At 36.5% G+C, this 16,816-nt stretch overlaps 2 protein-coding genes across 3 annotated transcripts; both read right to left on the bottom strand.

The window, feature by feature from the left end:
• Positions 1–1,491: 1,491 nt before the first annotated feature.
• On the bottom strand, positions 1,492–5,994 carry LOC120001880. 2 transcript variants are annotated; one of them, XM_038850389.1, is made up of 4 exons: positions 5,828–5,994; positions 4,042–5,174; positions 2,867–3,537; positions 1,492–2,746 (listed from the first exon to the last, which is right to left on the bottom strand). In XM_038850389.1, exons 2-4 carry the CDS (start codon positions 5,142–5,144, stop codon positions 1,725–1,727), a joined length of 2,796 nt encoding a protein of 931 aa, XP_038706317.1. In that variant the 5' UTR covers positions 5,145–5,174; positions 5,828–5,994; the 3' UTR covers positions 1,492–1,724. The 2 variants fall into 2 exon arrangements, with proteins under 2 accessions (XP_038706317.1, XP_038706318.1); XM_038850390.1 differs by lacking the exon at positions 5,828–5,994 and adding an exon at positions 5,261–5,322.
• A 919-nt stretch (positions 5,995–6,913) lies between these two features.
• LOC120002889 (cytokinin riboside 5'-monophosphate phosphoribohydrolase LOG1) lies at positions 6,914–9,575 on the bottom strand. Its single transcript, XM_038851749.1, has 7 exons — positions 9,388–9,575; positions 8,869–8,966; positions 8,684–8,714; positions 8,352–8,451; positions 7,589–7,659; positions 7,360–7,503; positions 6,914–7,271 (listed from the first exon to the last, which is right to left on the bottom strand). Exons 1-7 carry the CDS (start codon positions 9,493–9,495, stop codon positions 7,176–7,178), a joined length of 648 nt encoding a protein of 215 aa, XP_038707677.1. The 5' UTR covers positions 9,496–9,575; the 3' UTR covers positions 6,914–7,175.
• Between the last annotated feature and the right edge of the window lie 7,241 nt (positions 9,576–16,816).

The following is a 16,816-nucleotide window of genomic DNA, read 5'->3' on the forward strand; positions in this document are numbered from 1 at the left end:
TATGGGTTTCGGTGCCGATGATATATACTATTTGAGGACCGGATTTCTGTGAGACATCAGACATAGGGTTTCGACAATGAAAGAGGGGTGGAGGAGTTGAGCACTGGTTTTTACGGTGTGGGGTCGGGTCCAGTTCTGTCCGGGGCTTCTTTGAGAAGAAAGCACAAGAGATTGAGTGGTTACTTTGGTCTTCTTCTCCATCGGAGAGGATGATTAGGTCTGACATTGTTGAATCGATTTGCAGAAGAGAGGGCCTGAATCGATTTGCAGATGATTTGGTCTTCTTCTCTTTGACATTTCATCGAACAGGTTTTGTTCTTATCTTTCTCTTTTTTTAGAGAAAAAGCATTGAGAAGCAAATTGAAGACTATAAACCACTGTTGGCTTCAATGGCTTCCACATAAGGTCGATTTACTAACTATTCTGAAGAAACAAAAGAAGAAGAACGAAGAATATGATGTCATGGGCCTAACTATGCACTAGAAAACCGGCTTACTAGTGATAGGTTTGCCCAATCTTATAAAGCACTCACCCTCACCACACTTAGGCGATGTACCCTCCCCACACTTAGGCGATGTGGGATGTATGACAAACCACCACGCTTCCAAGAGCCGACGTCCACGTCGGCTGCACTCTGCCTGAGGGTTTCACCCGGCTAGCACCCTCAACAGGGTACACACTCAACAGTGTACGGGGTCAACAGGTAGCCCTTTACGTGGCCCGGCCCACGTAACGCGGCCCAAGTGTGGGTTGGCTTCGATACCATTTGTCATGGGCCTAACTATGCACTAGAAAACCGGCTTACTAGTGATAGGTTTGCCCAATCTTATAAAGCACTCACCCTCCCCACACTTAGGCGATGTACCCTCCCCACACTTAGGCGATGTGGGATGTATGACATCTGAGCTCAGTTGTGTTGCTCGTGAAGGGAGAGGCCAAAGAAAAAGCAGCAGCCATGTTGTATTTGGTATTTTCGGTTTTGTTTTTGTTTTTTTTCCATGTGTCATTAAAGTTTATATGACAAATATCTAACTCATCAATTTGTCAGATCACATCAGTTATAAAATTAGTTTTTTTTACTTTTTAATGCCACCTTAGCTGGTTGACTGTCCGATTGGGGAGAAATCTGCTTGTGTGATGCCTTTGAAACAATTTTAATTTTTCGATACTCAACTTGAAACATTTGAAAAATAAATTCTCGAATTGAATTGAGTCAGATTATTCAGCATCCAAAAATGTTATTAGCCCTGCTGGCAGATTAGCGATTTACATTTACTCGCATTTTTAGGGAGGGCTCCATACTTGAAGTTGATCTACTGGGCGTTTGAGACCCAAACATACCATGCTAAAACTACAAATAGCTGTGGCACAGCCCAACAAATGGACCTACAAGCCCACATGCTTTACAATGATGACCAAGAATGGAGGCTGACGGCTGACCTGCTGTCAGATCATAAGAAATGCTAAGATCTTCTGCTGAGAACTGAGGGGTACCATTCTATCATCATATAATATTTAATAACGTAAAATCATAGTGTGCACAAAGAACTCTTCATCCCCTCTCTTAGATGGGGAATCCAATAATCATGAAAGAAATCAGTGATCAACTTTGTCTCTCACTATTTGTTCCACATAATTCCTTCACAAACCATATTTGAATAAGGAAAAATTATGAAAAATTTTACAGGAAAAAAAAAAGGATCAATAAAACAAATTTTCAAGAATTAGAATTTGGCGCAGCGTGAAGGCAAGCCAGTGCTATGATCAACAATCACAATCTCAGTTTTATTATCGCATCTGATCACATCCTGCCCCAGCTTAGCTCCTGATGCTTTAAGCCCTTTGAGTGAAACTGGCTGGTTGAACAAGTTCAGTGATGGCAATTTTGATGCTGGAGGCAATTTTCCATTTGGCAACAAGGTCCTAAAATCTTCCTTCAACAATGGCACCTCAAAATCTGTCTTGTCATGCTTAACAACGTTGTCTTTTGCACTAATATGTGCTCCTGGTTCCATATGATTAGTAGAGAAGCTAGCCTGGTTTGGGAAGTTTGGATAGAGACTAACATACCCTCTCAAGTACATCATGTCAATGAGAAACTTTTTCCATGAAGCTTGCCAACCATTAGTTCTGGATTTTGGAATTTGAACTGGGTTTGCCTTGGCATCTTCAGTGAATCTCATGTTCATGTACACATAGAATTCTCTCCATTGCTTGGGGAAGAAAACTGCACCCCAACTGCAAGGTAGTTGATGGAGATAAGGTGTGTTAGGGTGAATTCTCTTGAAGAATTCTGTCGGATTCCACTTAGGCCTCTCTTTAACCACCTCAACTACTCGTGGCGTATATAAAGAGATGGAAGAGATTTCGGGGAGTGACACTTGAGGATCATAGTGGTAGGCTAGGAGAGCATACTTGATCCATAGATAGTAGTAAGGAGAAACTTCGATATCGTCTTCGAGTAAGAGTCCGAAATCGTCATCAGATGATGGATACCAACTCTCACTAACTGCTCTAATTAGTCCTCCTTGGATGATTCTCCTTTTGAGTGTTTTAGGACCATGAGGCCACTCAAATGAGCCTACTAGTTTTATGGTTGCCTCATCTACTTTACTGTCCATATTGAAACTGATAGGAATCTCATCACCAACATAGTATGCATTGCTTAGAGATTTCAGAAGCCTTGTTAAGGAATGCACACGGTTTTGTGTGATTATGTTGATAGAAATACGCATCCGGTTCCAATCTGCATAGGTGGTTCTGTCATTAGAAAACAGAGGTTTTTTCGACGGTATAAAGAACGCAGAAATCATTTTATGTGTACATAAAAGTAGCATTGAAGAACAGAATAAGTGAGTATTCTTACTTGGCAATGCTGTTGTTCTTAGATCAGCCATCCAAAGAACCCTTGACACAGAAGACCTTGGTAGAAGGATCAACGTTGTTCCGTTTGAGTTAGTCTCCACAGCCATCTTCAAAGCTTTCTTCACATTAGTATCAATGTCAGCAACCACAATCACTACACTTGGGTTGTGAATTTGGATGAGCCCTTTCATGCTAGAGTATACTGCTTGCACCACAGGTACTTCCGAGTTCGATATTCCCGAAAGATGCCCAACTGCCAAATCAAATATCTTAAATCTTCGCTCTTTACAGACCAATTTAGGCCAATTCAGAGCAGTTGCAGCATCTTCGCAAGGGCAGAAATTGCCTCCTGGGACTGCAATGTAAGCCTTCTTGCCAAAAGCTGATCTGAACTTCTCAATGAGTGGTGCAAGTGCTTTGACTTCATCAGCAGAGTGAGCATAAAAGAGTGCATCAATTTTTTGAGGATTCATTGCAGCCCATTGTGTGATGTAGCCACTAGAGAGTGCCCTCCACCACTGTTCATCCCTAACTTGAACAATGTCTTTGAAGATTACTGTGGTTTCCGATACGTATGCGAGTCTGTGTTCACTATCACCCCAAGTTTCCTTGTCATTTGGATCAACTGGAAGAACAAATGATCCTGCATTTCTGTATTTCTGAAGCTGGTAGCTGCATTTTACAAGGTGAATTTTAATGGGGTTTGTAAAAACTATTTTTACATGCAATTATGTAGCAACAGATTCCACTTTCTATTGGTGGTAGTATCCTTTTGAATTTCCTCAACCAAATAAAGATGTAGGGTTTTGCAAATAGTGCTACAGGGAATCTTCAAAAGAGAATGTGCCATTCCTAACAAGCACATAGAAAATGTTTTATATGGTTCATGATTTACAAGAGACAAACAAGGGGATGCAGAAATCTAAGTAGTGGAACAGGGTACATGATACAGAGCACCCACCCATCCTGAAATGGAGATTATTATATATATCACTGTCTATTTAAATGAACTAATCACCAGCCCACTCTGGATTTTCAATTTTTTGTCTTGGTCAAATTTAAGTAATGAGCCAAGTCTTGAAGGCAAGAGAAGTCTAATTGAACTACTTATTGCTATGAAAAGGGTGAAACTTTAAGAGAATGAACAATAAAGATTTTGATGGATATTTAGCTTACCTGAGATGCAAATCTTCACCAGTAATGAAGGTAAACGGTGCCTCAATAAAAAGTGTCTTGACGAGCTCTGCAGATAAAAACCATGAACTTGAAAGAAAATCAACCTGAACAATCTTATCAATGGTGATATCATAGGCAGGGTCAGGTAGATAAAGCCCTGCCTCCTTTGATCTAAACTTTCTATAGCTTGGAAATGTGAAATCCTTTTGTCTGAAAGGCAAGATCCTCCCAATACTTCCCAAAACCGAGTTTTTATACTTGTTGGTCCCCGCTACGTGTGATAAAATTTGCAGCATTTTCTTGCCTGGAATCATGTCATCATCAAGAATGTACACAAGATCAGCTTCAGTCTGTAAAGCCATCTGGAACCTGCCATAGTACTTGAAGTCATAGCTTGAACTAATAAAACTGATTCTTGTATCATTATAACTGTCCACAATCCTCTTCAATAAGACCTCATTTGGGCTCCCAAATGCAATCACCCAAACATGGTGGAATGGAAGAGTCTGTTGAAGCAATGAATCAAGCTGTGCACAAAGTGTCTTTCTCTTGAAGTGGTTCAAGATCACTGTCACTTTTGGTCTATTCGGACCGCGCAAATCCCACTTTGATTTCATTGACATCAATTGTTTCAGAGTTTCTGCACCATATTTTTTGCTCTGGAAGTCTAATACCTCCTGATATAGCTCTGTCTTCAACTTGATCATTTGAGCGTCATTTGACTTCTTTTGCTGGAAATCAATCTTCTCATGCTCACAAACTTCCGTTGGATTGGCTGGGATTTCAGCGCCGATTAGGGAAGCAGATTCTTGGTATCGGCCAAGAACGTGTGGTGGGATTATGAACTGCTTCCATTGCTGTGCTATTCTTGTAGCCCATGTGAAGTCTGGTTTGGTTCTTAAATCTACAGATGGACTCATGTAGTAGAGCAGGAATGTTGCGTAAACTGCGAAAGCGAATTGCAGAAATGTGAGCGCAGTAACAACCTTTGTTGATGAAGAACTCCTTTGAGCTTTCAACTTGGACTTTACACCAACATAATCACTAAGCATTCCTTCCAAGTAATCCCCACTTCTCGCATTCTGATTCCGAAAGAAACCCATCTCTTCAATCCAATCAGAAAGAATTTCCACCTGAAAAATGAAAATCACAGAAACTAACAAGGCCGTCCAAATATATAGCACAAAATGTTACATAAGCTATGAGGCTTGAAACGTACCGAAGCCCACAACCCAAATGAACAAAAGATCACTAGTCCACAATGCAAAAACAGAGGAGACCAGCAAGATTTGAAGAGTTAACGGATCCTAATACGGTATTTATACAAATGAAAACGAGCTAAGAAGTATAAAGGAAGCAGCTCCCATGGGAAATGCTTCAAAGGGTCACATGGGGCTAAACGTATATATTAATAAAGTGCTCTATTATTCTCTATTATTCAAATGTATACATACATACAGAACGCGTTACCATCACTACAGTACTGTTATATGATCATCCTTAAGACACCATATCGTAAAGCCTGTTTCAAAGCCGTATGAAAGGGCTTCACCTGCGTTTTTGGCACCACCCCTGCCAGGCAGATTACTCCAAAAGCAATCTCTCTCTGTCTCTTTTAACACATTTTCATAACAAACTCAAGCAACCAATCAAGACTCTCGAATTCCGATAATATAAGGAATCTTTAATCATATATTTTGTCCAAAGCCCAAGAAACCCAAAAAATAAAGAACTAATTGTGGTCAAACCCAACACCAGACATTCAGGGTATATGTTTAGACAGTACCTTATGTATTTACAAAGAAATTAACGAATCAAATGGAGAGAGCAGAGTAGCCTTTCCGAATCAAGAGACGCTCGAAGCACATGCAGAAGCTGCAATTTCACACAATCAGTGCTGTGGGAATGGGCTTATGATTATTGGCAGGTCACGTATTGTTGCAGGAAAGGGGAGTAACGGGGCGTTATTAATTAACTTTTTGACATCATATAATATATATTGGGTTGGCTTTGTATGTGGATGCCTAATTGAACTTTTTTGACGCAAACCGTGTGTACATGTTTGTGCTTCTTTGCCGAAATTGGGCAAGAATTGAAATGAAGAAACCCATAAACTGGATTTGCCTTTTTCTATGGACTGAAATGTGGACCTTGACGGACTTTGTTCCACATCCTCTCCGAATCAGGTTGGTTTTTATGCATTAGTAGCAGAAACTTACAGTTCTTGCATTTGCATGTATTAGTTAGGGTCAAATTTGAAACTCTTAGAAGCATTAGTGAATAACTGAATATTACTGATCTGGACTTTGGAGTGATGCAGAGAGCATGCACGAATCCTAAAACACGTGCACGTGCACGTGCCCAGAAGCTTATAAATAAGAATCAATCACTGATCTTAAACATTCCCTTTTTTCTTGCATGGGTTCAAAGGTCAAAAAGTCAAACCCATGAAAAGTCAACGTTTATGCTTGTTTTACAAATCTTCTCTAAATCAATCGTATTTAGACGGGTTTGACTATACACGCCGTGGTAAAGCAGCAGTATTAAGGACATGAATACAGACTATACAGTGGAAGCCACATAAGCAAAGATGCAATTGGAGCTCATTTGGTATTTATATATTATCACCTACCAATCAAGAAAAAAAAAATACAGGTCAAAGTGTTCACAGGGGTCTTAAGAGGTCCTCATGTGCAGTTCCTCTTCCATTAAATTAATCCTGACCTAGTCAGTGGGAAATTTCTGATCCTATTTGGAATCCTCCCTTATATGTACGTGGATGTAGTTGGTTATATAGTGCTGCAATACCTAATAGACCTACACATTGGCAATGCAAGTGAATTATGAATGATTAAACGTCGAAAATAATGGAGTTACGAATTGCTTAACATTGTTGACAATTCATGTCTTTTGAATACATACCTAAATCAATTTAAGAGTCTATGATCTAAACCTTTTTTTTTTAAACTAAGAAATCAATAACGACACCATACAAGTTTATTCTTTGAACCTTTGATATGAGCTTAAACTCGGATCATTAAAACCACACGCGCAAAATTTTTCCATGTAAGGGTATTACTCGATGAACATTTTCAGTCATCTAAAATTACGCCTGCACTCCTACTTTCAGTTCTTCACCTTGAAATATCACATTTTGGGGTGCAGCAGCCTAGTTGCTCAATCTCCCAGCTTAATTTTGATGCAACTCTTTCATGCCGCGGAAAATAATCCTGAAATTACAGATTTCAGTATAAACCCTCCGTTCAATTATAAATTCCCATGTACCAGAATGCAAATGGTGTTTACAACATTGGGTACCTCCATTTTCTTGACCAATTCTTTTGGGGTAGGGGCAGAGATTATGATATGTCTTTCACTTGGACTGATGAAGCCTTCCTCTACTGCTTTGTCAATAAATGACAATAAGGAGTTGTAGTACCCATCAACATTCAATAATCCAACCTGTAAACACACAGTTAAGAGAAGCTTTGGTTATACAGTTTGTCAAAAAAAAATATACACGCAGAGTGCAAGAATCGTCCTTTACCGGCTTGTCGTGGATGCCTAGTTGAGCCCAGGTTATCACCTCTAGAAGTTCTTCAAGAGTCCCATAACCACCTTCATTTCCACACAGCATAAAACGTTTCAGGTGAGACATTAAGGAAAATCCAATAATGAATTTTAACTAAACAGCTTAAAGGGTTCCTCCCATATTCAAGAGCCAGTCAAGGGTTTAGATGTTTTCCTAATACTGAGCCCAACCCGGCCAAAATCAGCCCAGCCCATAAAACCCAGACAGCAAATCTGTTAAACTTGTTTCGGCCCATGATGGAACTTAAAATATGGCCGAATATTACTGTAGAAAGATTGAAAACCAGGCCCAACGTGGCCCATATTCACAATAAACCTGCATGTAAAGTGTAAACCATCTTCAGGTTTATAGCTGGCAAAAGGACCATATTTTATGGAAGACAAAAATTATGTCCTTTATTAATCATGATAATGAACTGAGGATTACAAGAATAGGGTATGAAGGGGAAGGGCGGTTCCCTAGTCAAGGGTCCCCTCTTTGGGTTTGCTTAGTCATGATTACAATCTTTACTTGTTGGTCATTTCTCTAGCCACATTAGACATGCAATGGCTGCCACTGCTTCACTTATGCTTGGCATATTTTGACATGAAAATCATATTGTTTGTTAGTACTGTGTGCAACTGTCCAGTTTGGCCCACTTTTGGTCTTTAAAAGGACCAGATTTGCAAGGTTAAGTCCAAATCTCCATGTGGATCAGACCTTATGTATGTATACTAACCAGGTAAAGCAATAAAGGCATCCGACTGTCTAGCCATCTCTGCCTTCCTTTGGTGCATATCCGCAACTGCCTTCACTTCCCCTACCGTTTCTCCTGTTATCTGCATCAAATGCAATTAACCTGGTCAATACACAGACAATGCAGGGGGAAAAAAATAACAGAAGTGATCCCAAGCAAGAAACCCAGAGGAGACAAGTATGAAATCCATAGCTAAAGATAACAAAAGTGAGGTAGAAATTCATGCAAATGAGGTACCACATGAATATGAAAGATCCACAATAAAAGGAAATTTAAAAAAAGCAAAAAGATGCAGATAATGAAAGTAACGATACCTCTCGTGGCATGAGTGTCTTGGGGATAACTCTGCAGACAATAACAAGACAAAAATTAGTATAGAAGAAGGACGAACAAACCAAATAATATCCAAAAAAATTCATTAGCTGATTCATTGTTTATCTATTCTGCAACAAAGATAGGATTGAAGAAAATATAAGGGAAATTGGGCTAAGATTCTCACCCAATAACATGGCGGCCACCAGCATATACAGCTTGAGAAATCAAACCCATCAAGCCTATGCTCCCTCCTCCGTAAACCAAATCAATATTTCTTGAAACCTGAAAGAGAAAGAGAAAAGGCCATATTAGCTCATTAAAGACAAATTGTTCAGTAAACCAAGTTCACTGAAAATGATTTCCAAGTTCTGTTTTCATTAAGGACCACTAAACCACATTTTACTTTCTCAAGAAATTCCCTGATAGTTCAAGAGATTGCGATTCTAAAATGCCCCATTTTTGCTATCTCTTGCTCCTAAATTTTGAATAAAAAGTTTTTTCCTTTAAGGTTTTCATGAACCAAAAGAAACAGAGCCAGTAATGAAAGGGAACCCACAAAGCAAAAGCACAATTAAACCAAATTAAAAGAAAACCCAAAACAATAAATCACTTGGAAAACACAAAAAGAAAAGTTAGATTTATTGAAAATACTTTGACAATTTGAAACAAAGCAAAAACAGAAAGGGAATAAGAGAGGCAATACCAACTCGTTTCCAAGCTCGACAGCAGCATCTTTATAGCTACTCTTCTTCCCCGGACTACTCCCACAAAACACACAAATCCTCTTAAACTTCGATTGCTCCATCTCCATCTCTCTCTCTGTTTCTGGCACACTTTTCTTAAAACATGTAAGCTAGTAGTATCCTCTGTTTCAGGCTCCAATGTTTACAATTGGAGAGTGGTTATAGTGCCGTTGGTTGGGTGTCCATGTTTATAACGGTAAGCACAGGCGTACGTTAGCATGCGTACTTTCCTCACTATGTAAATCCAAACCTTTTAAAACAGAGTACAGATAACGACAGTATATGAGTGCGTCACTCGTAGTTACACTTGGCCACCATTGGTCCATTACCCACCAACGAAATTGCTTCACAATTTATGCTCTCAATGCATGCCATGCTCCGTACTAGAGTTGCAGAAGTGTAATTTAGATGTCACATGTTCAATCCCTCAAAACAATACGTGAGAGTAAAATTTACGTATATCTTACCTATCCCGAATGGATAGAACTCTATCCATTGTGAAAGTATTGTACACGAAAATTATTTACTTATGCATGTCATGGTCAACGTTTTAATAAAATTGTGTGAAAGAAGTTGTGACTTTCCATACTTAAGACAATTAGTCCCCCAAATCTTAACTATTGTGAAATAAACTTAATTATGAGTACTTTCGGCCTGAAATAAACTTATAACCATGAAATCAACTCGATCATCAAATTATAAGTTCATAACCCTAGTCCATTCTTCCTATACATTCATAACCCTACTAATTCCTGGTATAGTCTTCTCAAAAAAAAATTCCTGGTATAGTAGATGATAATTAAAGTCGATCGGGACTGCTAGCTAGTTTTGGTACGGTAAGGAAAATATGAAAAAAAAGTCGTTGACTTTTCAATAACTTCTATAATGACTTGTAGTAAAATTGGTAAAAATAAGCTTTCACAAGCAGGAATTCTTAAACCTCATAGTGTTCATATTTGGTTACATACGAAAGTAAAATTCCAAGCTCTCTTTGTCAAGAAATCAAAAAGGAAAAAAAAAATGTATTTTTTTCCTTCTATTTCTTGCACTTTTTTTTTGTGTTCCCTCATCACTTTCTTCTTCATTACCAAAATTGCATGCTTTCATGCGTAGAATTTGTTTCCCAATGTACGATACCCATTTGATTGCAATCATGAATTTGGAACAATCTTTGAAGAATCATCTAACAAGACCTACTTCAATATTCATATATTAATTTTGGTCTTTTGGGATTAATATAATTAAAATTGCGATAAAAGAAAATGGCACGCGTCTTCTTTGACGGACACGTGCATAAGAGCTTCAGGAAAGCCAAAACATGTGCTGTTGGACCAAGACTTAGTGTCTAGTCAACATTGTGTTTTTGATGATTGTGTATGATTGTATACTAAAATGTGTGTGAGCATGCTTGACTTGAACATATCCTAAAATGCTAGAAAACATGCTTAAATGGTTATTTGGTTAATTGTTTAATATCTTAATTGTGCATATACACTTAAATGAAGGCTTATGCATATCTTTATGTGAATTTGATATCTATATATTTTTGAGATAGTGCTGGAAATTCAGTTTTGAAAACAAACATACATGGACTAAGTTAGGGCATTAATCTTCTAATGATCATAATTTATCTTAACCAACTTAGGTCAAATGACTTGAAACTTGAACCAATGCACATAAAGGTCTAATATATGTTCTAGGACTATAATCATGATAAATTAAGTACATCACATATATATTTGGTCATATGCTTAAATTCCGCCAAAACTAGGTTTTACCTAATTTTGTGCATATGTGTTCTTTGTGAACGTGGTGAACCAAATGAACTCCGATTTAAATGAAATTTCGTGTGCATCTTAGTTTCATCACTATGAACATATTTGACTTAGTAAAGTTCAAGAGAAAATGTCATTTACACTGAGTTTGCAAAATAACATTGAATTTACACTTAGAATTTATCGGTTTCACTATTAGTGACTTATTTGCTTGGTTGAGTGACCAAACGATTTCCGATTGTTATGAAATTTTATGTGGACATTCTAATATATATAAAATGATTTATCATGCAGTAATACGAATTTTCTGGGTTGTTTTTCTAATGTAATTAACCTATGCGCTCTATATGAAGCTCTTTGAGCTTACATGCAATTGGGGAGTTCTACCTCCTATTTCTTTGTAGGTTAATCATCATGAGGATGTTATATCACTCAAAATTCAGTTTGATCAAGTGAATTGAAGTTCGGTTTTCAAGTATGAGCTTGGATCTCTAGAAAACCAAGAAAAACCTATGTTCATCAACCTTCCACTAAGGCATTTTGATTGATGTTTGGAATTAGCCTTAGAGCTGTATAATATAGATATATTGGTGCTGTCAAATTCAGAGTTTGAAGTCAAGATTCAGACATGGACATTAAATGTTACACAAGGTGTCCGATTTAAGCAATATATGCCATATGAAGACATTTGTGCATGAAGGCTATATGGACCAAGTATATGAAGTCTAGAGCAGTTGAAATTAATTGATTTAATGTTCTAGAAGATGTCTCAAGCTTTGGAAAATGTCTCTACACATTTGAAATCAAGAGACCAAGCTTGCTTAAAGATTGCATGAAATGTTAAAGAGCTCATTTGAATTCAAGAGAGATACATGTTTAAATTTGCTTGGCTATGAAGTTGCCAAGAAGGACTTTTCAAGAATGTTATTGCAAGCACGTGTGAAGGGTCAGCCTTGCTATTGGGACATGTTTGGTCATGTGAAGGATCTCTTGTCTTCATCAAACAAGATCTTGCACGTGCTTCCTTTATTGAGGTCAATGATCAGATTTTTGTGAGAAGACAATTGATGAAGCTAAAGGACAAATGCAATGGTTGAAATTTGTAAGAGATGAGAAAGTATATTTTGCAACTAGACAAGACTTAGATTATGAAGATATTCTTGAAGACTACAAGCTCCAACGGTACACTAATCTATGGCAGAGATTGAATTGTTTTGAATTATGAATGGATCAGATTATAACAAGACTTGAAGGGTTAAGATGACCATTTAAAAGGTGAATCCAATGGTTGTGCATAAGACCATATTCTTGCTTGCAATTTTTGACTTAGAAGAAGATCTTACTTGATTTTTGGAGTCAAAGATGGTTGCAAGTTGCTACACATTTTGTAGGAAATCATTGAAGATACCAAGGCCAAGATTTGGTGGAAGTTTGATCAAATGGTCAAAGATGACAAAATTGTTGGAGATACCAAGGTCAAGATTTGGTGCAAGTTTGATCAAATTGTCAAAAATGGCTGCAAGTGCACATGACAACTCAAATCTTGGAAAGCTAGACTTGGAAAATAATGCAAGTGCAACGGCTACATATTGTAAGGTCAAGATTTAATGATCTATTCATTCAATGGCCGAGATTTGCACATGTAATTGAAGGTCGAGATTTGAAGATGGAAAAATATCCAATGGTGGAAATCACAAGAGCTTGATAAATTATAAAGAGGGGTTCTTCCTCATTCCAACTTGGAGAAGCCAAAATTACATTGAAGAAATTCTTGCTCTCAAAACTTTCAAGCTAGTTTGTGCCATTGAATCCAAGCTTCTACCCAAGCCACTCTAAAGGCTTCCTCACTATTTTGCTTTTGCAAAGAGGGAGTGCTTCTCATTTGGCTTCTTATTTTCAGATTCGAAAATCCTCATTATTCTTCATTTTCTATCCAACCCGTGAGGTGATATTGTGATTCTTGAGTGTTCCTCAACCCTATTTGCTTAGTGCAAACCTTGAGTGAACCATTTATACCAAACACTTGTAAAAGTCCCTTCATTGGGCAAAAACCTTGTTGAGGTTGAGTTTAAGGGAGTGCTTGAAACCCTTGGTTGTAAAGTTTGAAGATTATCTTGAAATCTTCAGTTTTAAGGGTGACCTAAAAACCCTTGTGAGTTTTGTGGAGTTCTTGAGAAAATCACATCCTTAGTGGAGGTTGAAAAATCCTAGGTTGGTGAACCTAGGTAGTAGATGTAGAAGAAGAGTCTCCGAACTACTATAAATTGCTGTGTGGACTTTCTTGATTGCATTGCTTGCTTGTTGATTGATTAAGTGTTTTGATTGCAGAATTTTCTGAACCACTAGTCTGTCCGTGCACTGTTCACATAGCTAAACTTTGAATTTTAATCTGAATTTTTGATATAGTATTCATTAGGGTGTTGTGATACTGCATACCAAATTTCATTGAATTCTGACTTGATTTGCTAGGTGAAATTTGAGTTGTAAAATCTGTGCGCAGTGTGTTGTTTAAAAAATCTGTTTTTGCAATTACTTGATTATTTGATAATTGATCATTTACCATATTGTATCACATCTTGCATTGAAATGAATATTGATTAAGATAATCATTAGAGTCCAAATTTGTGTGCTAATTGTTAATTGACATTGATTTCCTTTTAAATTTTAAAAAGAGATTTCTATCGGAATTTGGGGACACAATTCACCCCCCTCTTGTGTTAAGTACGATCCATCATGTGCCACTTTGTGCTTATGTTTGTGCATCGTAGCTCTCTTGCTATGTATCTTCTTTTAAGTGGGAGCATAATTGGAGTGCGACATAACTAATGGAAAGAGTGGCAAAGTTGGCTTCTCCAAACTTGGAAATTAGGGTCTCCATCACAAATATTTATCTTCCACTAGCTTGTAATAAGGTTGCAAAAAGGAGTATTTGACTTGGAAGATCCACGACAAAGACAGACCAGACCATTATAAGATTAAAACCTTCACGTGTGAGGGAAAAAAAAGGTCTTGCTGCCTTCTCCCCACTTAGATGTAAGAATCAACAAATCTCTTTGTACAAGTCAATTTAGCCAAGCAAATTAACTTTTATATACCCAGAAGAGTGTTCAATCTAAAATTTTAAGCATATATATGAAATATGAGGAAAATAACTAGTCAAGCCTATGTGTGTGTATATATATATATACCATAGAAGGAATTAAATTAGTGGTGATAACTTGATTATAAATTAAGTAAATATATTGTTTGTTTGGTGGAAGAGAATGATATATATTGAAATTCTAATTATTTGAAATTAATCAATAAAATGTATAGCCGATTTATTATTATTTCTCCCACTTAAAATATATTGGTGGAATTCCTAGTCATAAATGACAAGTATTTCAGTGCATAAATGGTTTCGTCCCACTATGTGTCCATATATATGTGCTAATGATGATAAATTAACAAGTCTTTATGGGGGTGTGTTTTATGTACATTATGGCCATTTTCGTTTTCCACTTGGACACTACTAAACCCCTTTGTAATCAGTAATCATATATTGTCCCTCCTCCTAGGAAACCTATCTACACACCTATTTAATTTGTTATTTTCCTCTTATATTTGTTGAATGTATGGCCGCAAGAGTGAATATAGTTGAAAGAAATGAGATTAGGTGAAAGATAATTAAGTTGTGATAAAACAATTTAAGATGGTATGCGCATGTATAATATAGAAGAAAATAATCAAGATAATTTATATAATAGACTATGAAGTGACAATTAAGACTTAAAAAAGACATATATAACTTGAAATTATAAGAAAGCATATGGATTCAAAAGTATGATCTTAGATTGAGCAAATGGCAAAGACGAATATACATATATAGTGGATTTGCATTAATTTTCTCATAAACGAATATAGCCGATCCCATATTTTTAAGACAAATGTTCGGATGATGATATGGCGACTACTTTAGAATATTCTTGAATGTAAAAGTATCACAACTAATTAAAGGTGTAACGATTAATTAGTTGAACCAAATCCCTAAAACCATTGAAAATTTTGATTGTAGAGAGCTATAGAGTAATTAATGAAATGTTGACCGAAGAGAGAGGAGTCAACTACTAACTCTAACATCATGTGAAGTAACGTCTAGTGATTTCCAAAGTTTTGACAATAAATAACAATGTCTGTTAATTAATAGGATCGGCACCGACTTCCAATTTGTTGTATCTTCAGAGTTCGGAGAGAATTGAGTGTTCTCGTTATTTTCCTTGTGACTTCTCACTTTTTCCTCCATCAACATCAGAGGAGGCAAATATATATACGTCATTTGCAATAAAAACATAACTATATATGGCTTATCGTCTGCATGTGATTCTCTGCCTTCGCCATCGTATATATACCTATATATATATATATAGAGAGAGAGAGAGAGATTATTTTCGGTAAAAAAGTGCCACGAAAATATGAAATATTAATATATGAACTTTTTTTCTCTTGATAAATTAAGAAACAACTTCTTTTGATAGAATCTCGCATTCGTTTCATTAATTCCATTGAAATAATAATTATTTTTGGGCTTAATTTTCCACGATGGTGTAAATATCAATGTGAGAGAGAATTTAGAATCACCTGTGACCTGTCAATTAGAATGTTAACGTTTAAATAATACTATATGATCATTCACAGAATCGATCAATCAAAGGGCACCTGATCACCTTGACTTAAATGCCCAAAATCTGATTTTCTATGCATGTGAATGAAAATGAAATGGCCTAAACTCTACCTGATCACATGCAACTTTCTGTTAGAGTTTATTATTAATTGGTCTTACATATATATGATAATTAATGTATGTATATATATATCTTGATATTCATATATTTTTAGAAAAATAAGAAGAAGAAGAAAATCAAGTAAGTGTTTGATTGAGCAGTAGATAATCAAGTACACATGCATACATTCTGCCTGTAGCAGCTTCAATAACAAATTTTAATCAATTAATCCAGTATATTCAGGGGTAATTCGATGATTAGTTAGGATTATTAGCTAGTTTGGTAACATGTTTTACTGTTTAATCGAAGATTAGGTCATCAACCCTCTTGTACTTTCCTTATAATTAATAAGCATATAGTTCCCACTTTAGGTGGGAAACTAATTTGTCATCGGTGTAGGACAGTATCATAGAATTCCCCAGAAATTTGTTCCAATTAATCAAGTTGCTTTATCCAACAGTGATACCATGACATAAGGAATACCATATAAAGTAGGCAGAATTTGAAAGAGAAGGGGCATTGCTAGGTCCGGGCCAGGGCATCGCCCTCGATTTTTTTTTGGATGTTTATATTTCATTTTTTTTTGGATGGTTATATTTCATTTATATAACTTAGCCTGCAAGATTAGAACGATTATAATTGAATTATATCAATTATTTTATATTACTAAAAAAATGACAAAATAAGCAACATAAAAACATCTTTTAGGATCACTAGTTTTAATGATTAATAGGCAATCATAAAATAGTCACAATTTAACTATAATTAGTTTAATACAATTAATTCAATTATATATTAGTAATACGTAACAATTAGTCCATTTTAAGGCTATTTATGTGACTTGTTAAAAGCAC

This window comes from Tripterygium wilfordii, chromosome 7 (assembly GCF_013401445.1).
Source record: "Tripterygium wilfordii isolate XIE 37 chromosome 7, ASM1340144v1, whole genome shotgun sequence".
NCBI classification, from domain to species: domain Eukaryota; kingdom Viridiplantae; phylum Streptophyta; class Magnoliopsida; order Celastrales; family Celastraceae; genus Tripterygium; species Tripterygium wilfordii.